At 39.4% G+C, this 25,323-nt stretch overlaps 1 protein-coding gene across 5 annotated transcripts in view; it reads left to right on the forward strand.

The window, feature by feature from the left end:
- Window positions 1-25,323, forward strand: part of CDC42BPB (CDC42 binding protein kinase beta) — a 100,436-nt gene that overhangs the window by 27,441 nt on the left and 47,672 nt on the right. For all 5 annotated transcript variants that reach the window (XM_064168278.1, XM_064167964.1, XM_064168120.1 and 2 more), the window contains exons 2-5: window positions 3,936-4,027; window positions 14,724-14,807; window positions 18,235-18,330; window positions 23,460-23,608. In XM_064168278.1, coding sequence (XP_064024348.1) covers window positions 3,936-4,027; window positions 14,724-14,807; window positions 18,235-18,330; window positions 23,460-23,608 — 421 coding nt within the window. The remainder of the gene's footprint in view (window positions 1-3,935; window positions 4,028-14,723; window positions 14,808-18,234; window positions 18,331-23,459; window positions 23,609-25,323) is intronic.

Consider the following 25,323-nt stretch of genomic DNA (forward strand, 5'->3'; position numbering starts at 1 on the left):
GTCTGTGTATTATTTGCTTGCAGTTGCCACATTTGTTTAAAACTTGAAGCTGCCAATGATACAAAACATCAGATGTTCTTGAACATTTGGCAGCTTCAACTCAGTGATTTTTCTGACTGAATTTCTGTAAGCTTTCTCTGCCTAACAAAATACAAAGGAGTCCTCAAATTAGAGCCATTGAGTAACTCCACCTCTGAAGCAGTAGTTACCATAAACCTGGTATGATCTTTTGTCTACTGTAATCTAAAGGTGCGAACTTTCCCAGCTTCAAGATAGTAAATTATCAGTGTATTTTGGAATGGCTCAGAATCTGAATCCAGAAAAATGCAAGACATACATTAGCACTTTTTAACCACAATCTAGCTTAGGAAATGTTGCCCTTTCTGAGGGTGATGTTGAGAATACTACCATCCTTCCCTGAACTGCTTTCAGAAATGAGAGGAAATGTGACATATGCTTCTGACCTTGGCAGAGGCTGGCGTACACCCATTCCTGGGGTAGCAGTGCAGAGTGCCCAGTCTGCTATGTCAGACCATCTCTGCTGGCATTTCCTGCAGCTTTTAGTCATTCTGAAACAGTCTCCAAATATCTTTTGCAAGGTGACATCATATAAATTGACTGCAGTATGGATGCACCAGCTCACAAACATATTTATCTATGACTACCCATCAAATTATGGTTTCGAGTTTATGGTTTCTTTTTGTGCATACAAAATATCCTAGTCCTATTTATCAGTGAAAGAGGAGAATATGATCTGGACAGAATTTGTTTGTGGGTGGAGAATTATGTCTTTCATACATAGGTTTTTGTCAAAGGAACAAATGCTAGCATTTCATTTCCCATTATGAATATTGATCAAAACATTGTCTGTTAGTGGTTTGTATTATATTCTTGAGAGCATACATATCTTGGCTTCTTAAAATTAGGTTTTGGTTGTTTGGGTTTTGTTTTTTTTCTTTGTGTGGCCTTCTGGAAGGCACTCTTCTTTCAAACAAGTCTAATAATGCAAAATCAATTCTGAGAGGAAAAAGTGGTGATGCATACAAATACATTGCATGTAGAATGCCTGTTCCAAATTCTGATTACAGCCTCACAATCATGAATAAACAAACTCATGCAATTACTCTCAGCTAATGTTACCCTGACAACAGTGTACATAACAAAACTCAGTAATCACTGCCAACAAAGCCCCCAGTACAGCTAACGCTTCTGTTTGCCAGGATGAAATACTTTCATTAAGTATTAAATCAACTCCAGATCATAGGTTCTGCTTTTAATATTAGGATCAAAACTAATCATATTAATTCCAGTATATATAGTTTGCTTTGAGTTGCCTGTTTATAGAACAGTGATATGTAAGAGGAGAAGCTGGAGCTTTGTACAAGTTACATACTGGTGCATGTATCACTTGTCATCATTCTGACAAGTGCAGTGAACAGCTCTGATATTTTTTTGCTGTGAGGTTCTGCTCAATTTTGCCAGTTCTGTTCATGTTACTGATCTCTACTAGAGGTTTGAGGAATAGCAGCCTCCTGGGGGGAAACAAGCAAAGCTAACTGGAGGTATTCACATGTCTGTAGACATGGTTAAGGTTCCCTCCCATCCTTTTCTTCTCCAGACTAAACAGCCCCAGGTCTTGATCCATCTCACTCTCCACTCTTCTAAGCCACACCTTCCTTTTTGAAGGCTACTATTCCTAGAAAGATAGACTTTGCTCTTCTCTGCAAAGGCAGTCACTTCTGCTTACTCAAATTTAAGTATGTGATCTGCTTCATGCATAATATTTATTACCTTTTAAAATGCAAAACTAATTGAATTCGGTTGTCTTAACGCAGCTTAGTGTGTTTGTAAACTGAATCCCGATTTTAGTGAGCTGAACTTGGGTACATTTCAAAGCAAGGAAAGCTCCAGGTTTTGTCATCAGTGGACACAAACAAAAGATGTAAGAAATAAGAGGATTTTCTGAAGTGTACGTGACAACTTCAGCTCGTGCAGGTTTGTGTGTTCTTGATTTACAAGATTGCTTGTGATCAGTTTGCAACAGCAGGTTCTTTTATACATGCCTTTATCAATTATTATGTTTACTGACTAGAATTGTTGCTAAAATTAATTATCTCTTAAACACGAAAAAAAAAGGAGATTGTATCCCCCAGAAGCAAAATTTCTTGTTTAATTTCCTCTACATGTGAATTTTAATAACTGCAGCTGATGTTCTGCAAAATTAGGCTTAATGACCTGCATTCTGTAGTAGCAATCTATAACATGACAATGGAACTTCTGTTTCTCTACACGTAGCTGCATTTTCTCAATCTATCCTGATTTGATGGGAAAGGAAGGAGGCAAGAGAATACTGCAAAATCTCACAGCCATCTGCAGTGGTATTTACCTGTGGATGTTTCAGAATGATTTGATATGAGTATGGAACTGTTTTGAGTTGGTGTTGCGGGGCAAGTTTGTTAAAAATGATGTTGGGGGTTGGGATGATAGTCTAGTCCTGTGGTGGGAGAGAACATGGTAGGCATTTCTGCCCATCTGAAATGGGAAATCTAGCAGAAAATCCAGTAGAGTCTTGTTCTGAGGTTTCATACATTGGATTGACAAGAATACCCAGTGAAAGGGGTATTAGTTGTAGAGGAAACCTTTTCAGTAACACCTCTCCTGAGTACAAAGCAGCAACATGGCTGTTCTTCAGCTATTTCTTCTTTTTATTAACTATTACATTATTTTTTGCTGAGAGATTTTCAGGCTTACTTGGTTAGATTTGATGCTGCAGTGTGTAATCTGCAGTTCAGAAGGCTGTGTCCTCTCTGTGTTTGTAAGATTTTAGTGTATTTGAAATACACTGTCAGGGTGGTGACCTCTGTTGTAGGAATTCTGTTTGGCTGATAACTCATTAGCTTAATCATAATATGAGGTGAGGTAAGAAATGAGTCTGAGATGAATTACAAGTAGTAGTTCTGTGATGTTTTATATTTTTCCCATGTGCAAGTAAATATGTGTAAAAACATCAGTCTTTTTAGTCTAATGTGTGTGATGAGGTGAGGAAAAGCAATCTTTTTTGTGTTTCATTAGCAGCGTAAGCCGCTGCCTTGTAAACACAGTGCTTGCTCTTGTGCAGTTCATCTTGCACCACTGATTTTTCATGATTTGGTCTTCCTAAAAAGAGAAGTAAATAGTGAATGTTGTACCTGGGCAGTAATCCTCATCCTGTGACGTGGCTGAAATAAACTATTCTGAATGAGAACTGGAGAGAAGAAAATTGATGGGATTTGCAGATGGAGTTTGTCACCAGATATGTTGAGAAATGTCTTGAATCCAATGGGATCATCAGAACCAAGTTAGTGTAGGTTAGTTGGTAGACATCTTCTAGGCTCAGCCCTTCAATACTCATACTGAGTGAGATCCTGTGAATATTGCTAAACAGAAAAGGCAGTCCAAACTAAGAATCTGAAATTAGCCACAAATTTTGTAGAAGATGGCCTCATTGCTATTGAGAGCTATCACTTGAGAGTGAGTTGTTAAAGCTTCAGCTGGTGCTACCTGAAAGACAAACAAGTAAAGCTGAAAGGTGCTTAACAACATCCTAGTGACTGTGTGATAGTTCAGATTTTTCTCTGATGTTTACCAGTAATGAAACAACTCTCTTCCTTTCATGTGGCTCTCCACTGATGCACAAAACCCTAAAGAAAGGAGGGGGGAAAATCATTCTGAAAGACTCTTTGCTCTTTACTTTCTGACAGCAAGACTGAACCATAGAATTGAACTATTCAAAAATTGTAACTGTTAATTAACTAGTGGAATATTTTCCCCTTTTAACAGTATTTGGAAAAAATCTGCTGTTGCACTGGATATGCAACAAGTCTGTTTCATGGATTGTTTAGACTTACTGTATTTCTCTACATAATTGAACTTTCTTTTTTCTTCTTCTCAAACAGCAAGACCGTTTACAAAATTGGTAAAGGAAATGCAACTCCATCGAGATGACTTTGAAATTATAAAAGTGATTGGAAGAGGTGCATTTGGTGAGGTAAGAGATTTTTTTATTCTCAGTTGTAGTAATATCGCTTTCATCATTTGTGTGTCTGATTTCTCACTACAGTTTAGCTGTCTTGTCTTTAAGACAAAAGATACACAGAGATGTGTTCAGATGCTTCCAAATGTGCGATGTAGCAGGTTCTTGTGAGAGGTGCCTTTGAAGCAAAGTATTTAGTGGCCAGTTCTACTATTTTTGTGACTGACTTATTCTGACTTCAGTGTATCAAAACAAGTGTCTCTTCAGTGTGTATGTGAACAGGGTGGTCCCACCTAGCAGCTGCACAGCTGAGTTTGGGATCTCATCTCCCACTTGCCATATGTACTCTTCTGCACTGCAATAATTTGACACAGAGCTGAGCTGCTTTTATGGTAGCAACGTGGAGGCTGCTCCACCCATCTGCCTGTCTCTGTAGCAATCTGGTAACGCAGAAAGACGCATTTGGTTGCCTCAAAGGCTGTTCCCTGTCATCTTTGAAGATCAAAGGCTGCTGGATCTGTTTTTTGGGCAGCAAGTTGAATCATGCTGGGATGATAGGAACACCTTATGTTTTGAGGACTCACCAGTCCCAGGACCCTGGTCTGAAGCTTTACTTAATATGCTTGATGAGTCTCATCAGTCACAGAAGCCTGATAGGGCTTGCCGCTGGCAAAAGCATTCGTGAGCATATCCCCTCCAGCAGGCACAGGATATCTGAGACTTCTGGAGAACCTTAAAGACAACCTTTTCAGCACTAAGTGAGCGTAACTAAAGGTATACCTGTTAGCAAAAGAGTTTATTAAATGGAGAATTTCTAAAGTAAAACAAACCATCAAAACCCCAAAATAAACCAAAAAACCCAAAACACCTTGCATTTGGTTGCAACTTCTGCTGGTAGCTATGGGTAGGCTTCCTTATCTTCATCTCCCCTGTCTCTGTGGAGAGCAAAACTGTGCTTTGCAGTGCTTTTCCTTTGTCTCTTGTGTGCTGCTTACTTTCATGTAGGATTTGATTGTGGGACAAAGGTACCACAGGCAGACCAGAAACTAAGCTAGAAAAAATGCCAGGACCCTACTCAACCTAGGTTCAGAAAGCAGTGAGGTTTCTGTGTGTGTATATTCTTAGTAGTGGATGGGTGAAGTAATAACTTCGTACCCACATAATTTAAGCTACTTCAGAGACTGCTTTTGAGAGAAGCTGACACCGAAGACAGAAAGAGCATCTCTTTGTCTGTACCATCGTCTGATGATGTGGTGAGGTAACATAGTTCATGTAGAAGCACCAGGAGCAAAACTGCTAAAGAAACTTGATAATTTTAAGTAGAAAGTCCAGATCAGTAGTCACATCTTGACCTGTGAGACAAAAGTTCAATTTCCAGTGGATGCTGAACTTAATGAGTTGCAATGTTTGTTACAGAAAAAGAAGTGTTTACTCAGAGTAGTAGAAATGCTGCATGAAAACCAGTTTGTTGTTTTGCTTGAGTGGTTTTTTTTTTTTGCACAAATCAGTAGCTTTTGAAGAAAGACAGCTCAAACAAAAGAAAGTTGTCATATCAGTTATTAGTCAGACCAGTGGTCAGTGTAAGCCAAGGAAACATGATCTTTGACCGGAGAGAGGATTGAGACCACATGTGAGCTTGTTTCTGTGAGCACAACTGCGAAACCAGTATCTAATTTAAGGCAGATTGGTATAATCACCAGTACATCTCTGTATTGATATTTCAATTCTTTAATCCTTCTCCTTTTCAAACCAGAAGAACTCAGCCTAGTTCTTTACACTTTTTTCCAGCAATATGAGAACAAAATCAAACTGGTAATCCAAAACCACCTGAGTGAAAGTTGTTATAGCACAGGAGATCTGATAAAGCAAGAGGAAAATAATGTTTATTATTGTGATGCTATGGCAGAAATAGCCTAGCTCAGAACCTAGAGTTGTTGTTCTCCAACCACCTGCCCAAACACAGAGTTCTTTTCTCATAAAGTAAGCCAGGATAAACTGAATGCCTGAATATCCTTCACAACAGCAGGTTCTAGCTCCTGGCTTGTAATTTAATTTTTTTCTGAAGTTTCATAGTTATGAAAAAAAGCTTGAAATGTTCTTTGAATTGATGACAGAGTAGTATGTAATTCAAAGTGTTAGCTGTAAGGAGAGTAAACTGCTGGTGACTCCTCCCCATCTCGTAGAGGGTATTCACCTGGCTTTATATACACAACTGGGTGGAATATTTTCATGAGTGTCACAGTGTTACTTTCAGTCTTCCTTTTTGCAGATCATATAGGCACATAGCTCAAAAGCAGAGGGGCAACCTTCATGACAGATAAAGCTAATCATAATTTAAAAGCTCCCTGAAATAAAAGCAGAACTCAAATGAGATTTTTTTTTTTGTAGTTAATTCTGGTTTTTATTAATAAAGTTAACGTATCAGTCTGGTTTTGTATACAAGAATGGGTATATTCTGTAAAGTGAAAGTTTCTGCTAACTAGTGAAAATAGGTAAGATGTAAAGTTATGTAAAGGATAGGACAAAAAGTAATGCCTCAAACTGGAAAAAGCTAGATTCACATTGGACATTGTGAAGAAATTCTTCAGTGTAAGGGTGGTGAGGCATTGAAACAGGCTGCTCAGAGAGGTTGTGGAGGGTCCAACTGTGAGAATTGTTTAAAGCCAGGTTGGATGGTGCCTTGAGCAGCCTGATCTAGTAGGAGGTGTCTTTGCCCATGGCAGGAGAATTGGAACTAGACAATCTTTATGATCTCTTTCAACTCAAATCATGCTGTGATTTGATGATTCTGTGACTGAGTGTAGAATGGAAAACTCCTGCAGTTTTTAGACCTTTAAAAAAACATAAAAAAACATAAAAACAAAAAGCCTGAACCGATCTGTGCCTTGAAGTTTGCAAGTGCCTGGCTGCTCCTCCTGTCCAGAAACACTGTGACCCACATTTGAAGCAAAATAACATCCTGAGAACCTGTACTTGATGGGATTGTGTCTACCTGAGAAACCTAGTGCAGGCCTAAGAGATGCTTTCTGTACGCTTGTTTGCTTCTGCACACCAAAAGAGCTGAGAGTACTAGTGCTCACAGTATGGTGAGAGTGGGATAGGAGGAGGATCCTGTGTGTAGGGACCATCTGGCTCTTAATACTAGCACTTGCTCCTTTGTAAGCTTCATCTGACCTCTTAGTAATCATATTGTAAGTCTTCAAAATCACTTTTCCTCATTTTGTGAGAAGTACCATTTAGGCACACTGCATTTCAGTGAAGAGCTGTTGTTGAAGGAAGAACCGTGTCAAGATGTGCCTTGTTTGAGAACTCTCATTGTATAACGTGGCTGACACCTCCTGGAAATTTGGCAACATGGGACCGAAACAATTGTTTTCCTTCCCTTGTTTGTTAACAAGGACTTCTTGAATGAGCAACACTTAACTGTGGTTTCAGCGGAAGGGTGGAACTAAGTGGTCTTGCTGAGCACAAAAATAACCAAAATTCTTAATGTGCCCCACCTAAGTATTACTCCTCTGGATGGATTAGAAATACCTTTCCATATAATTGTGGTTGTGTGCAGATTTGATCTGTGTAGTATTTAGAAAGAGTACATGTCACCTTGACTCAGGATGCTTAGTCAGGGGCTTAGCTGGAACCAACAGATGTAAAAATTGTTTCCTGAAGAAAATAAATAATTACCAAGAGAAGGGGACTGATTTCCCTCCCGTTAAGTTCCTGGGGAGAGAGAGACTGGCTAAGGGTACAGAGGGACCCAAAAGTGAATATGCAAATTCTAAGCTCCCTGTGAACAGTCATGCTTGGCAGTGAGAAGCTAAGCCATTGGTTCCTTTTCCACTGTGTAATCACAGCTTAAGGGTAATGAGTTTAACATTTTCATGTGTTTCTAGAAATTATCCTGGGGCACAGTGAGCCTACAGACTGCAACTAAGGCTGTCTCGCCTATTCAGAAGCTTTAGTGATTTGTGTTAGGTAACCCAGCAGGGACTGTGCTTTCCTACACTCTAGATGAACAGAATTCATAAGTATTGCACACAACATATGACATTTTTCACTCAGCTATGCAAAGAGTCAAAGCATTCACAGAAAAGGGATGCAGAAGAAATATTTAGTTGGCTTTGCTTTTCTACAATGTGGTATTGTAAAAAAAAAAATCAAAGCAAGCTATTTTCTGCTGGGGAAATGGATGAAGAAAGAGTCTGCTTTGTTTAGAAAATGCTTCAAAAGAGCTGGTTGCTATCTTAGTCCTCCTCCAATTCCTTGTCTGTTTGTATGGCAGCACCAAGTTACTATGGTGACAGGCAGGTTGCAGGGAGCTGGAGAGACGTTGTAGTGCTGCTTCGAGACCAGCCATTTATCTCTGCAATCCCCCTGATTGCTGAGGAAGAGCTTAGGTGTTACTCAGGGCCTTTGTTCTTCTTTTGCAGAACCTTTCTGGCTGGCACTTGTAAGTGATTTCTTAATTGCACAATACCAAGATCCACACTGTATATTTGAAATTGAAAAAAATATTAAGAGTTTTGCTTTGGGAATGTGCACCATGACATGTGAACTCTAACCAAAGATGCTCTGGTTGCTCATTTTAAATGTAAAATAGATGTAAAAAAACTGATAGAGCAGTACAGACCAGTTTTTCCTCAAAAGATGAAATATTAAAACTTTAAGGAATGAAAGACTTTTCCTATCCAAGAGTATCAGGAGGATAAAGCAGTGTTTTTCCAGTAACTTACTGTCCAAGGCATCAATAGCATGAGACAAAAATAATAGTGTTAACAGTGGCAAATACAAACTTTTACTGAGGGAAATGACAGTAATATTCAATTATGAATCTTGTAGTAAGACACTATGGATAAATAGTTTACATCTGAAATGACATTTTGTCTCCTCTGTGGGTTGAAAGGCTTGTCTCAAATCTCTGCTCAAATGTCTAAAGTCATTCCAGGTTCCTGCCAAAGGTTAATTCATGGTAATTTTACACTGCTTTATCATTGTAATTTTATTGTCCATTAGTCTAAGCTGAGCTTTTATCATCCTTATTACTGATCTCCTTCCTTCCAATTTTATTCATAGGTAGCAATATATCTGCTGGCCTGGAACACAAACCCTATGAGGAGAGGCTGAGGGAGCTGGGGTTGTTTAGCCTGGAGAAGAGGAGGCTCAGGGATGACCTCATTGCTGTCTACAACTACCTGAAGGGAGGTTGTAGCCAGGTGGGGGGTGGTCTCTTCTCCCAGGCAACCAGCAACAGAACAAGGGGACACAGTCTCAAGTTGTGCTGGGGGGAAGGATAGGCTGGATGTTAGGAGGAAATACTTGCCAGAGAGAGTGATTGGCACTGGAATGGGCTGCCCAGGGAGGTGGTGGAGTCCCCATCCCTAGAGGTGTTCAAGCAAAGCCTGTATGAGGCATTTAGTACCATGGTCTAGATGGCTGGATAGGGCTGGGTGCTAGGTTGGACTGGATGATCTTGGAGGTCTCTTTCAACCTGCTTGATTCTATGTTCTGTTGTTTTCTAAACAAGTAAACCCTTTTCTGTTCCAATGGTATATGAAAGACTCTTTATTTCCTTGATCATCTCAATAGTCCTTCACACATGCTCCAGATAAAAGTTCATTTCTTTGAGGTGTGGCTGTCTGTGGACTTTCCATTGAGTTTGTATTAGTACATGGCAGTAATATTTTCCTGTCCTTAGTGGTGTGTATCTGCCTATGAATTCCAGAATCATGTTTGCCTTTTTAACTACCTGCTGTTACAAGCTGGTTGCACAAGGATTATCACCTATATGTCTGTGTTCCTCCTTTTCAGCTGCAATCCTTTTGCGTTTGAGTTTCACCTTGTTCCTGAAAGTCCACTCCTTGAGGATGTGTTACCCGAAAGTTTAACATGGCATGAACATGAACAATGTCCTAGTTGACTTTTTTTTTAATCTTTGCTTTGAAATTAATGCCAGCATGGTTTCCAAGAAATCTTTTTGTTAAACATCTTAATTGTTCCTTGGAAATCCAGTCTTCTATTTAAATGATTTCTGCACTTTCTTACACCATACTTAACGTTTGCATAAAGGAAAATCTGTAACTTGATACTGCTTACTAATGCTGATTATGTCATTCAGAGGGCAGATCACAGTGGTGGGAAGTTTTGTCATGTTTGGAAAGGCTGATTTGGCTCAGATCTCCACTCTGTGGGTGAGGAAGGGTGGAACTTGGTCTAGGATGGCTTTGCGCACTGCAGCCCTAAATGTCAATACCAAGTGAGCTTTGAAGATAGAAATGCAGCAGTTCTATAAAACAGTTCAAGAAGCAAAATGTTAGCTCTTCCCACAGGCCAAAAATGGTGTTTGAGCTATATTGGTTCTTTTTTTAGTACAAATGAAACAGAGCTTTGAGGGGAAAAAAGTATGGGAAGAAAATGGATGGCAGAAGTAATATGAATCTGATATGTTTTGACTCCCATTTTTCATGCCCTTTTTTTAACATAAATATGTCTTAAAGTCAGTTGAAGTTAGGCACCAGGATTCATTAGACTTTCTGGGGTCCTTGAGGAAGCATACTTGGTCTTTATTACAGTGTCCTTGTTGTCATGAATCTTGAGCTTGACTAGTCACAGTGACAGTAATCAAAATCACTTGGTGACAGCTTAACCTATGCAGCTTGCCTGGAAGGTGGTTCAAAGTGGTGGGGGAATTCCTGCATCTGGAATTTTTCCTTGTGAGTGTTTTAAGACTTGGCAAAGCAGAATCACCTAAATCTCTCTACCAAACAACTCTCATGTAATTACTGTTCAAACCCCTGATTCTCGCACTGCAGCCTAGGATCATGAGATACAAGTTGGGTAAGTTTTAATTTTCTTAATTTGCCACAGGTATCAAACACAGTTGTTCTGAGTCAAAGGTGTGTGTGGTTTAGTTAACCCTCATCCCATCCCTTTGCCCAGGTCCCAACTTCCAAAGGCTCCCTAACCACACCTGTAACTCAGATGTGGTCAGTAGTCATGGAGACTTCTGCTATGTGTGTTACTCGGGTACTAGCCATGCACCATCACAGAGAGAGTGATTTCCCATTGGAATGGGCTGCCCAGGGAGGTGGTGGAGGCACCGTCCCTGGAGGTCTTCAAGAAAAGACTGGATGAGGCACTTAGTGCCATGGTCTAGTTGACTGGACAGGGCTGGGTGCTAGGTTGGACTGGATGATCTTGGAGGTCTCTTCCAACCTGGTTGATTCTATTCTATTCTAACTCACTTAGATACTTTCTGAATACTTAGGTGTCCACAGCAGCCTGTGATTGACTTCCAAAACTGTCATGTGACAATAACGCATCCTTAATCTTGGTACCATTTTATTTTTATTCTTTTTTCAATTTCCATGTTATGAGAAACAGTAAATAGTTATTCTCTCTTCACCTTCTCCATGGCATTCATCATTTTGTATGCCTATCATAGTTATCTCTTTTAGACCTGGAGTAGGCTATTAAATCTTATTCTGCAGAAGCTATTTCAGAAGCTGCTTCAGAAGCAGCTACCTTAACTTGTACATTTTTATTCTTTCATTATCCTTAACTTCTATTACAGTGTAAGTTATAATAGCCTTGGAATTGAAGAGTGAGCATCAAAATTAAATCTTGTTTTTTTTTACAGTCTATGCATAATATGAGCACTTCTTTAGCCAGTAGATTTTATACCTTTGTAGACAGAAGCAATGCTTTTCGTTCTTAAAGTGCTTTAAAAATGCTTTAAAAAAGCATTTGGAATACTTCTGAGCACCAACCAAGTATTTTTACTTAGCGTAGCAAATGTGGTGGCTTGGTGTGTAGTATAAGAGACACCATATTTGAAACCTGATGTCTTGCATGGTTAGCACAATTGCATTGTGTTGCTGTTTGATCTCACAAAACGGTCAGTGTGGTTATTATATGTCAGAGAAACTGGAATTAATACAAAAATAATAAAGACCAACTGTACCACAGCATCTTAGAAACAGCCAAAGTGTTACATGAGAAATGCAACCTTAGAAATACTACCACTTGTTGAGGAAAGTTAAAGAAAGCTAACTCAAGGAAATGCTGAGGTGTTTTATGGGACAAAGGGTGAAGCATTTTTGGTGATATTGCAGCAATATTCTTGCTTTTAATAGTACTCATTTTATTAAGGCCTGATTTAGTTTGTGCTTCCCTATTTTCCTTCAGACATCAACGAGGTTTGGGATTTAAATGGGTTGATGAGTTTGGTCTAGTCAGGCCGAAATTCCGTTACTTCTGTTAGTCATCTTTTGCACCTTTCGTGTCTTTTCAGGGATAAAATTCTTGGAATTACCTATTTTGACATATGGTTGCATGGATTTTTCTACTGGCACAAAAACCTGTCTGATTGTTGCACTTACAACTAAAGCAGCAGTATATTTACTGGTAGCATAACTTGATGACCACTTAATGTGAAAATATGAATCAGCTTTTAGTAGTTCTACTTTTTCTTCCACACAAGGCAATTATCTTCCTACAGAAGGTTTAAATTGAGCTTTTTTAAGCACTACTTTCAGTCAGAAAGAAATAGCACTAATCTAGATAGCAACTGAGGAATTGCTAAATAGGTTCATCAGTTTGGCTTAATTTTTCTTCTTTCTTTTTCCAGGCCTGTTCCCATGTACTGCTTTGTTCTAATGTTTGCAGAGCTCCTCAGTTTTGCATGTCCTACTCAATGCTAGGCTGGCATCATTCCTCGGTAGTTGAGCATGCTTCAACCTTCTGCCATCCTGCAGTGCTTTCAAACAGTGATGGCCTTAGATAAAGTGCAGTATGTGCATGTCTGGATTCTGGTTTGTGCACTATATTTGTACTTAAATGGCTGAGCAGTTCTAGTGTTGTGATATAATGAAACTTGAGTGCTGCTACTTCAGGGCTCACAGAGCTGTGCTTGCAAATTGGTTCTGCCCCAGAGCTTTTATTCATCTGTAGCAGGTAATTTCACTCAGTTCTAGTCTGTCCCTTCATTTGAGTTGGGGATGTTTCCTGACTCACCATGTTCTGTATGTTTAAAATGTGTAATGGGTAATGTCAGCATCCTGCAAAGCTTTTAATGTGCAGGGTGACTTACAGTGTACCTTCAGTTATGTTAGGGTAATGATGCAATTAAGTGTATAGAGAGAAGGTATAACAATGACTTTTAACTGCAGGGCTGCAGTAAGGCTAGGAGGAAGACTGAACTGTTTAGGCCATTACTGAAGGTCAGTGTTAAATGCTTTCATGTTTGCCAAGGAACCTAAGGTGTTTGGGACTTTCTTCTCTTACACTTCCCCCAGAGCACAGGCAGCATCAGTGGGAGGTTTGCAGCCCAGGAGGCGCTGTAATACAGCAGTGGGTGTTCTACATCTCTTAGAGAAGTTTCTCTTTAGTGCTGTGTCTTTCCCGTGTTGAGGGCTGGCTTTCCTTTTCTTCCCAGTGATGGGTACCTATCAGTCCTGTTAAGATACATTTCCATTACATGAATCTGTGTGCAGATGTGTACTGGGACGTGGTGAGTGGATATTCACGTGCTGAGGGGTGGAAGGCTTAGGCGTGTATCTGCGGTGTGAGGTGTCCATATAGATGTGAATATCCCAGTCTTGTATTGCTGGAGGAGCAGTTTTGCTCCTGCCTCTCATCTGGAGCTTCTTTACAGGGAAGGTGCAGAGAGTTATTTCCCTTATACTTATTCAGGTCTTTAGACTTCGTGTAGTGTTGCTGCACTTGATGCACTATTACAACCTTGGCTTACAGTCAGCAATAGTAACTCCTGATTTGCTTATCTATAGTAGTTTAAGCAACAGAAAAGTATAGCTGATGTGGTTCCTGTTACTCTTCCCACTGCTATTCAAAGCTGTGTTGGAAGCAGTGAAAGCTGGTTGGTTCTATACTTTGGAAGCAGAGGTGAGCTGAGAAGGAGCAGAAATATTCTAGCAGTCCATATATAGTGTGAAAATGTTGCTGTCTTAGTTTTGATGCCTGCTTTTCTTTCAGCAACTGGAAGGTTTTTGTGGGAGTTATGGCTTTGCTACAAGAATTAGTTTTGGTCTTGAAGGATACAAGTCTTGGTCAAAAATAAGTCTTTGCATTCCTAAACGTTGAAGTTTTTGTGTTCTTCTGTTTTTTCTCCCACAGTACAGCTATGTGAGGGGCTACTGTTCATAATAGACCAGTATAAACAAGTCTAATACACAGGATGCATCATAAAATGCTGAACAAGTAAATCAATACTGGGCTTGCTTCTTTTTAACTATCTGTGTACAGTACACAAAAGCATGTTAATTTGCAAATACCTATCAAGCTCCCAAAATTTGATATATGAAAGCAAATTACGCTGTAGTGTATTTTGACAGCAGCCTTTCTTGTTTGCCCAGGCTGTCATTTAAACTGTTGCCTCGTTGGCTGAAGGCATGGCTTACATTTGTTCTTGGCAAACAATGCAGCTTTACTGCACATCTTCATATGAAAAGCTTCATGTTCCTCCTGTGTCATCTCTGGTGTACTTGATCGTGAACACTTGACCACACGTTGTGTGCCGAGCATCAAGCACATAGTAGTAATGTAGGAGGAATATAGAATGAGCTGAGACTCAAGCTTTGGTTTATCAGTGTGTGGACTGGTCACTGATGATTCCTTAGTAACTTATTAATTTGTGAATATTAAGCTGTTTAAATATTTCTGTGACCTTGCATTTGTTAAAGTTGCCTTATTTTTTCAGGTTGCAGTTGTTAAAATGAAGTGTACAGAGCGCATTTATGCAATGAAAATCCTAAATAAATGGGAAATGCTTAAAAGAGCAGAGGTAAGTAACATGATTCTTAAACACAGAGAATTTTTTTAAATGGATTCAGGAAAACTAAATAGAAGTTTTTCTAGATTAGGAATTATTTTGTGAGCATTGGATCTTTATTCTTTTTTCTTTTTTTCTTAATCTGTTTTAATACAATCAAGTCTGACAGTCCCTTCCAGGCTTCTGTTGTTCTCAACCTTACTGTGTATTCGTTTACCAGACAGCATGCCCTAGTTCTTCCCCTGAATTTATTGGCCAGGGTTTTGTTTACAATAAAGGCAAGTTAAAGGCTGAGGTTGGTGCTACTATGACATTCACAGCTGTATATAGAAGTAGAATGAAAAGATCTTTTTTTCTCTTGCATTCAGAAAGTGTGCATTTAAGAGCTTTGCATCCTACGGTCTGTAACAGGATTTGTATAACTGGTGAATCTGTAACTAAATATTTTGGAATCACAGATTTGATTGTAAAACAGAACATGTTAAGGTAAATCTGTTTAAGAAGAGTATTTTTGGTGAAACAAGATGTACATTGTCACAACAAATTATGTAAATGTGAATGAGTACTTCACAGATTAAGAAAGGACCTGCTAAGAATATGTTGTGGGAAGTGGTGTATTCTAGGACTCCTACTCCACCACAGTAGAGGAAAACCTTATGGCAAATGCAACATGCATAAATCAGCAGGTAAATGAGTAACAGATTTGAAGGAGGAAAACCATTACATGCATTAATACTTGCAGCAGTTCAGTTAAGGTGCAAAGGCTGGCTGCTTGCTTAGGACTGATCTTGCTGGCCTTTACTTGTCTCATTGTTCTGTCCCCTTTCTGACATCTCCACCCCCTCAGCCAATGTCCCTCCCTTCCTTTTTAGCTTTCTTTCACAGCTCTTTTTCTGTGAATAAATCTCCTTCCTCTAGTTAAGCCCCTCTTCACCACTGCCTTTGCCTGATTTAGTCACACTCCATCCACTGCTCCATGCTTTTCTTTACCAGTGGCAGGAGCCACTGCCACTTAGCTCTTCTTTGAGCTGTCAGGAGAGTTCACAATCTTGGCTGTGCTACATCAGCAGTTCTGCACTAAGGCTTCCCCTGGATGTGAGAAATTTGGTACTCTTTTTACACAGATTTTGATTGAGTTCATTCATTTGGGTTCGTTCTGTGTGGAATTGTTTTGAAACCAAATGCTTGTACAGAGGGCTCCCAAAGTCTAATGGAAATGCAGTTATGCTGATTTAGTAATTTTTGAAGTGAGTTAAATGGCCTACATAAATAATTAGAACTTTCACATGTAGAGATGTCCTGAGAAGGCAGCTGTTTACGAATCAGTTTATGCAAATAACTCTTTGTATCCTCTGAAGCAGGCAAGAGGTGGAAGAGGATTATCCACCAGGAAAGATGTATAATGAGCAATAATTTTCCCAATAGGCACTTAGGACAAGTAGCAGTCATGCAGAGCTCTCTGTCCACTGGTTTTCTCCTTTGCAGAAGTCAATAAAGGAACTATCTGCTGTGCTCATTTGTCCTTTCCTGTTAGGTTTGCTGATTTGATTTGACTTTTCTGGACAAACAAGAGTTCATAACCTGCACATCAATGACATTCATAATGCATCAGGGGTTCAATTTCCCAAATGCAGTAAAATTTGCTTTTTTTTTTTAAATAAAGCTTGCAGGAGAACAATAACCTCTTAAGTGAGGAGTTTCATTGAAAAGCAGACTTCAGGTACTTTATTATCCCAACTACATAAGTGGCCTGAGAAGCACATCATTATACTGGTTTCTGTTTGGCTTGTATGACTTATTAAATGTAGCAAAAAGTTATTTGTGTACTAGCTAAAAGAATAAAACCCATATGGTGAGAAGCCACTAGTAAATGTCAGCTAACAGCCATAAATGACATGCAAGTGAAAGTAGGCACGCCATTTTACGTTGATAAGGTGGATCATTTGTATTTCTTGTTCTGACAGCAAAATCCATAGTCATTGGTGTATTACTGTTGACAGTTCCAAATAAGCCCTGACTGGCTGATTAGGCAGCCTGTCATGCTTTTTCAAGGCATGTCTGAAGGCCTTTTAAGCTGGTGTAAGCAGAAGAGAGTTTTATACTTCGAATTCGTGGTGCAAAGTGTTCAGCAGCATTACTGGTTTCAAAGGGTTCCTAACATTCCCTTGTTATTTGAGGTTGCACAGTGAACTGGATCAAGGAACTGATGTCTTTGAAAATAAACAAATTAGGTTTGTGTTGGCAGCTTCCTCACATTGTGATGCCAAATGAACTGAGAGGTGCTGTGCTCTGGTGCTGTGGGCAGCGGATAGGATTACTTGGAACTGCTGTCACTGCCAGACTTTCTGTGGAGTGATACTTTGGCCTTCCACTCATAAACCATTAAACCACTCTTAGTTAACTTTTAATTACAGTTTACATCTCTTTGCACCAGTGATTAGTAACTTCACAATATGGCCACAGTGTGGTCTTCTTCAGTAGAAATTTAAATTGAATTTTGCTTCCTTAAAGACAGAAATTGTTGAGATACCTTTATAAGATGCAATCAGTAAGTGATAAGGCTTCAGCTTCCCAGACATGTTTCTTCCATGGTGCATTTTCCAAGATGTCTCGACAAGCAGCAGTGACCCAAAAAATGAATTATTATCTGGAATTCAAACACTTGAGTCTGCAGCTACTGAATATGCTAATAATGACTCTCTGAATTGAGAGTAGTGGAACAGTCCCAAGTCTGCATCTTGATGCTTCTGATCCAATAAAAGCCTTAATATATTTTTATTAAGGAGAACTCACTTGAAGTTTATGGAATTGGTTTCATGTAAAGATGCTGAGAAAACCTGTTACACAGAGCTTACTTCTCTAAAGTGTTGCACTCTGCTGTTTGAAGTAGAATAAAGATTATTGAAAATATCCTGGACAAAGATAAGACTGCAACAGAAAAATTTGCTTATTTCCTACTCTCAGTTTACAGTGTCTGGAGATGTAATGTAAGAAAAGTATGCATGAAGCTGTTTTTACAAAGGTCTTTTTCAGAAGCACCAGTCTTATTTTCCTGGAGCCATTATCTTTTTGCTACAGACTGCAATGCCAAATTATATCATTTTTCTGTCTCTTAAAAATAACTTCCAGAACGAATGTTCAGTCTTGACTCAGATTGGTTTGTGAGCTTTTTGGTGTTTATGGGGTGGGAGATGTGTTGTCTGTTGAGGGTTTGGTTTGGTTTTGTTTTATTAAGGTTGCAGTCAGGATTAAAGTGAATGAATGCCCAACAACAAGCCTGCCGAGATTCCCTGGCTTGTCACTTGTGCAGACTGAATTCCAATGAATGGAGACTTGTGTTCAGTAATTTTAAATAATCCCATAAAACATCCATATATATTCATCCTGTGAAAACTGCTTGTTGATGTTGACAGTGGCATTTTCCTCTCTCTTCTTTTAGACAGCTTGCTTCCGAGAGGAGAGAAACGTCTTGGTGAACGGGGATTGTCAGTGGATTACTACGTTGCACTATGCCTTTCAAGATGAAAACTATTTGGTAGGTTTGATTCATCAGCAAATAAAAAGCTTTAGGTTATGAAAGGCTGTATTTATGGTGCATTTAAGGATATGAGTGCATTAAATCAGTCCACTCATACCTCACAGCAGTTTCAGCATTCGTGTTTTCTCCTTGAAGAAAGACTTCAAAGGGACTAATGGTAACTTTAGGAAAGTGAGAAAGTTGTGTAGTGCTATGGTATATAGTACCTTACATAATTAGTCTGTCCATGCATAAAATCCATCATGCTTGAGTTTAATGTGTTTATAGCATTGCAGTTAAATCATTTGAGAGGTGTTAACTCTCTATAATAAATGTTTTTGCTTTTAAAATTTCAGAATGTCTTTTGAAGCAAGATTTTTTTTTTTTTTGGTTGAAAAATGGCAACATTCATAGAAAATTTTATTTTAAAAGTCTGATGAAACTGATACTTTAAAAGCCCTAGGAGGAAAACTAGCCTATACTTTTTAAAGTCAGCAGATTGGCCATCCAGCTAGTTTGAGAGACCTTAACAACCATTTATGAAGTCAGTACTCCTGTTACATTTTTAATAATGAGTTACTAGAACTCTAACATAGAAGCTGTATTTAACTTACATAGGTTGGGAGAGTACTGGTCAGGTGCAAAGTCAATAAAGCCCAAGCATACTACAGTATATTGAACTGTACAGCTTCTGTGTGGCTACCTGAGGCAGGGTTTGCAAACTTGCAGTTTCTCTAAAAACTGACATAGTTTTATTATGGAAGTTTTCACCTCTTAACACTTTTTTAGCCAGTAGGACCCAAGTAGCAACACATGATTATAAATAAGAAATAAAATACTCATAAAAACTACCACTGAGTTCAGGAACTAAGTATATGAAAGATTAGAAAATAAACATTTTTACAGATGCCAAAATAAAACAAATTGTTTTGACTGTTATGTTTAAAAGTATTTTTAGAACTACAAGATTATCATAAGTAAGTAGTCAGATCATAGAATATTTACAAGCTATTTCCATTGAATAGGTCCAGCTTTTTAACCTCTCCAAATTTAGTTACTGCTGGCATTGCCTCATGAAGGCAGCTCACGCATTTGATTCCCTCAGAACCAAAACCCTGTACTCAGCACTGGTCAGACCACACCTTGAGTACTGTGTCCAGTTCTGGGCCCCTCAATTCAAGAAGGATGTTGAGGTGCTGGAACATGTCCAGAGAAGGGCAACGAAGCTGGTGAGGGGCCTGGAGCACAAATCCTATGAGGAGAGGTTGAGGGAGCTGGGCCTGTTTAGCCTGGAGAAGAGGAGGCTCAGAGGTGATCTTATTACTGTCTACAACTACCTGAAAGGGCATTGTAGCCAGGTGGGGGGTGGCCTCTTCTCCCAGGTAACCAGCAACAGAACAAGGGGACACAGTCTCAAGTTGTGCCAGGGTAGGTATAGGCTGGATATTAGGAAGAAGTTCTTCACAGAGAGAGTGATTTCCCATTGGAATGGGCTGCCCAGGGAGGTGGTGGAGGCACCGTCCCTGGGGGTCTTCAAGCAAAGCCTGGCTGAGGCACTTAGTACCATGGTCTAGTTGATTGGATAGGGCTGGGTGATAGGTTGGACTGGATGATCTTGGAGGTCTCTTCCAACCTGGTTGATTCTATGATTCTATGAAAACAGCCTTCAGACTTGCATAAAAGGATCGTGAGACATTCTGTAAACTGTTTTGAAGGAGCTTGTGAGAGTGGTGCTACTTAAGAAAAATCCATTAGCTGTCCAGAACAGTAAGCAGTAGTAATGGCAGTACAGAGAGTGATACAGTGTTGCTGATACCATTTTATTCAAATCCATTCCAGGCAAGATATGAAAGTAAAATATATTTGCAGGATCGGGAAAGCCAAGGACGACTCAATATGAGCTAGCTTGCTTGACAATCCACTGTTTATTGAGAGCATCAGGCTTCACGTTACAGAGCACACATGTTTCGATTAGGGTGAGAAAGTGAGCACAGCCAGCATGCAATGTGGTACATCTAGAGATTGGAATTTGCATGTTCCTCCTATTTCCCTCCTAATCTGGACACTGTCCCACGGAAGTTGCTTATCAGAAGGCTCAAGGATAAATTCCTTTTGAGCTTCTTCACATACACTGCTGTGGCTTAGCTGTGCTTCAGTAATCAGACCTCATGTCAAGGGTTTGATTGTACAAGCTTCTAGAGGCTCGTGTCCCCTATTTTTCAGCCATTTCCCAACATATATTTCTTTTCTCCAAGTTCCCAAAGACATTTGTAAGTTTCACTTGACAACATAATTTAGACATCCATCATCTAATTTAAGATCCAGTATCTAAGAAAGCAACAATCTGCCTAGCAGCCAAAGTCAGCAGATTCCCAGCTTGCCTGAGGTCTGTTCTGCATGTGCTGAGATGCTGCCTTCCAATGGTCTGTTACTCAGCATCTACCTCATGTAAATGTCTGGTGCTCACAGATGGAGTGTATCTGCATCTCAGTTGCTCTGTTGTAAATGGTGTGTGAAGAAAACACAAAGTATGTCAGGAAGTGGCTTTCATCCAAAAACCTGGACAAAGAGTTCTCTTCCATACCATCTTTGTGGTTCACTCATCCTGTAAGGTAAAAGATCTCTGCTCAGCTTGAAGTTTATAGCTGCATTTTTCCATGTCTTGGGGAGAGCTCCCATACTAAAGCACCTGGATGGGAATATTTAGTTTACTTTTTAGCTGCACTCTTCATCCTTGTGGAATGGAATGCAAAGCTGAGAACAAGTCAAGGCCAGACAACAGAGCTCACTTCTCCAACCTGAAGTGGATGTTGGTCCTGTAAAAGAGAGTTCTGGCGTCTGCTCCTAGGGATTTTTGTGCACAGTAACTAGAGATTCTTATTGCAAAACCATGTAAGCTAACCCTGAAGCAGAGAACCTTGGTGTCTTCCCACACCTAGAGCTTTTCCATACATTTCTGGCTGCATGATATGGGGTTCAGAATGAGACAAAGACAGAGCAAGATGTTAAGGTAGAAAGGTAGCAGCTGCCCTTGGAGAGCGTAGAATAACTGGCGGTTTGTTCACTCTGTTTAATATTAGTAGAGCATGTAATGATACAGAACTTAAATACAAGCAAAACCCACACCATTTTATAAAATGCATGTGCTCTGGTCTTCATTTTCTGGTTCTACTCCTGTAGTTTTAAAATATTTTTGGGGCAAATACACCATGTGGTAGTGTTCTCTAAACAGCCAACTCTCGAATCACGTAACATGGAAGTGCTGGCATGGCTTTTTTCTGGTGCTGTAGAGACAATTTGTATCAAGTCAGCCTTTGCTGATTTTGTTGAATCAATTATGGCATAGGTGAAACATAGTCCATGATTATTAGAAGCATGTATGGGACTTGAAGTTCTTAATTTCTTCCAGGTTATGTAATTTACCATAAAAATTGTCTTTCCTAGTCTCATTCTTGAAGGATATATGTTTGTTTGTCTGCTGTTCACCTCTTAAAGGCTTCTGAGTGTATGTGAGGGTATTTCAATATCTTTTTTTCCTTTGATTTCCAAGTGCTCTCCCTCTGTTTGATGTAGTCACTTCCCTGGAAGGAATGCAGTACCTTTAGATTTCAGCATCAGAATAATCTTTATTTTAACCCTGTGTGAAGGGAAAAGTGCCTCCTGGCAAGAAGATTGCTGTGAACTGGAAACTGGATAAAGTTTGACTTTCTTAAAATGATGTCTCACCAACTTCCTCTGATCCAAGTGCCTCATTTCATGGGTCAGATGAGTTCTTGCTGAGTTATGAACACTGTGGGAGCAGGGGGAGGTGCATTACCTCATCTCTTTGACAGGGTATTTCAACACCCATAAAAGGCCCTGTAAGCCTTGAATTTGAGTGCAAGTATTTTAATATGACATTCCTTTTCAAAGATTGCTGGTTCTTGTCGGTAGCCTTTCATTTTCAGACACGCTTGTTGCATGCATACAGTGTTTCAGCACGTGTTGTGCAATTTGGACTGACTGATTTCAACACAAGTGATGAGAATCACCTATTGGATTAAGGTATAAACTGAATAAGATTGAGAAAAATATCAAACCTTATACCTGTTGGAGTCACTCTTTTAAGCCAAAAGATAGCAATTATTATTGTACTTCATGTTTCTTTGGGTTCCTCTCTAATTTACTTCCCTTGTGGAAAATGGATCTGTCAGGGACAGTAGATTGCATTACATTTGGGAGAAAAGTGAGGTGACTGCTTTGGAAAGTCAGCTCCCGACAAAGCAAAGTTATTCCTAGAACCGTGTATCAAATCATCTTGTAATGGTTATTGCTAGGAAATCAGTAAAATCTAATCCTTGTGTTGTGGTATGTGAAATAAATAGCAAGTCTGAGTCCTCTTTCATGTTACATTATCTGTGTAGATCCTTTCCATGGGCTGGATGATGGCTCACTGTCCTAGGAAGCTATTTACTTTTTCATTGAAATGACATTAGCATTGAAACATTAACATTGAAAGGAATGTTAACATTTGATTGGGAAAAAAAATCCTATCATAGTACTTCTGACTTGTCATGGGCAGCCCTAATGCACAGTGTCATTAAAGCTCCTGGCAGATGTGTTTTGCATCCATGATGTGGCACATGCCAAGATGAGTATTTGAAGATGTTGATGTGATTAAGTCCCACTTTTGGAACCACTAATAGTACTGAAATGCTACCAAAACTAAGAGTAGTAGTGAAATGTGTATTTTAGGCTAAGCTGCATCAAGTATTATCTTTAACTATAATTTTTCCTTCATTCCTTCATATTTTGGAAATTCTCAGTTTAAGAGTTGATAATTTACATTTATTTTGATGATACCAGATTATTTTCCTTGCATGACACTGTAAGACAGAAATAAGCTTACCCTGACTTGTTTGTTACTGTCATGCATAGGTTAGAGCTGAATGTGTCATCCTTACTGTGATTATTCAGGGAATATATTTTTCAACACTAAATAAGAAAATAAAAGCAATGCAAAAGATGACCACTTTTGACTACTTGCCCCAGACACACACAAAAAAGTGAAAGAGCATTTTTTTCAAGTGTTAACTGATTAATTTTAACTTTTTTTCCTCTTACCAGCTATCTCTCAATACTTCACTGCTTCATTTCTCTCTTTTCAGTATCTAGTGATGGACTACTATGTTGGTGGTGACTTACTGACACTTCTCAGTAAGTTTGAAGATAAGCTTCCTGAAGATATGGCTAGGTTCTACATTGGTGAAATGGTGCTTGCTATACATTCCATACATGAACTGCATTATGTGCACAGGTAAGATGCTGTCTCCCTTGCTTAAAAAATGCACCTATAGTGACATGAAGCTAATTCTGGGGGTGTTACTATGTATACACAGACCATATGGTGCTTCCTTACAATAGAGTGTATAAAAGCTACATGAGCTATTGCATTTAAAATATCCATTTTTGATGAATTGATATTAGAAGCAATGACATTTATCTGACTAATCTTTTCCTGAAGCTTTTCTTTGTGATCAAGCTTCTTGACTTGGTTCACTTCATGAATGTATACCTGCCCTTGCCCAACCTAGAAGCTTGAAGCAGATGTTCAGATGGTCTGCAAAAATTATGCACAGTAAGCCCATGATAACATCACTGCATCTCTTTACCTGAGGTCACCCTCAAGCAGCTTTTGTAAGGAGTGGGCATGAGCCAGTTGGATACTTCCTGCATACAGTATATGTATATTCCAGAGCAGTGCCTGCCATCATGTTAACTCAGCTTGTATTCTGCAGTAGTTAAAAACTGTAGAATATTCCTGGTTCTGTCAGAGGAAACAGGTCAGGAAGGTAGAACAAAATATGTATGCTTTTTTAGCTTCCTAGTGGAGCAGCTGCTTCAGAAGAGCTGTGAGCAGTGCAAGAAAGGCACTTGATAAATACTTAGTTTCGTCCTTGCAAGAGTGTTGTTCAACTGAGATTTTCTGTCCTTTGTTTGCTCTCTAGATTTAACAACTGTGCATGGTATGTCAATTGGAAAGCAACATTATATTAATTCTGGAAATGTCTGCAGTTGTCTCTTTGTATGCTGACTTTATAGCTTCATTTCAGTAAACAGAGAAGCTAATAATACCAGGTTGAGAGAAAGGAGGTTTTTCAGTTAACTAAAAACTCGTTATGGCCATAGGAGTGTGTTCATAACAACTCACTGAAAGTGCCAGCTCAGGAGAAGTAGACTTCATACTAGTGTTGTGTCTGACTTGGCAGGTCAATCTTGACCCTTCACCTAAATGTGGTCAATATGTGAGGATTTAAATATGTTATGTACTCAGAGAAGTTGACCAGGGGCACCATTACACCCATTTCTGAGCTGGGTGGCCTAAATAACTGACAGGCTGAGGGAGCTGGGGTTGTTCAGCCTGGAGAAGACAAGGCTTCAGGGAGACCTAATGGTGACCTTCCAGTACCTGAAGAGGACCTACAGGAAGGATGGACAGACTGTTTCCAAAACACCTGTAGTGATAGGATGAGGGGCAGTGGCTTCAGACTAGAAAAGAGCGGATTTGGATTGGATGTTGGGGACAAGCTCTTTACCATGAGGATGGTGGAACACTGGAACCTCCAAGGAGGTGGTTGAGGCCCCATCCCTGAAGGTATTCAAGATGAGGTTTGACTATGCTCTGAGCAACCTGATCTAGTTGAGGATGTGCTTGCTTACTGCAGAGTATGTTGATGTTATGAAGGGGTAATTAATTGATGTGAGATTATATTCTTCCCCAAAATAATGCTGTGTATTAATTTTGATATTCAGAACTCTCACCACCCTCACCCACTAATATTAATAATAATGGGTTTGCATGGTTATGGAAACATTTTACAGAAGAATAACTAGATCTAAAAATAACCAGACTCAAGGAGCTCCCCTATGCTCATGGTAGAAGGCTATGGTGAACCACAAGAGGCTTCAAGTACCCTCCCACAAAATATTATTTCCTGACTCACAGGGCCAGCCACAGCTCAAAACAGCACC

This window comes from Pogoniulus pusillus, chromosome 1 (assembly GCF_015220805.1).
Source record: "Pogoniulus pusillus isolate bPogPus1 chromosome 1, bPogPus1.pri, whole genome shotgun sequence".
Taxonomy (NCBI): domain Eukaryota; kingdom Metazoa; phylum Chordata; class Aves; order Piciformes; family Lybiidae; genus Pogoniulus; species Pogoniulus pusillus.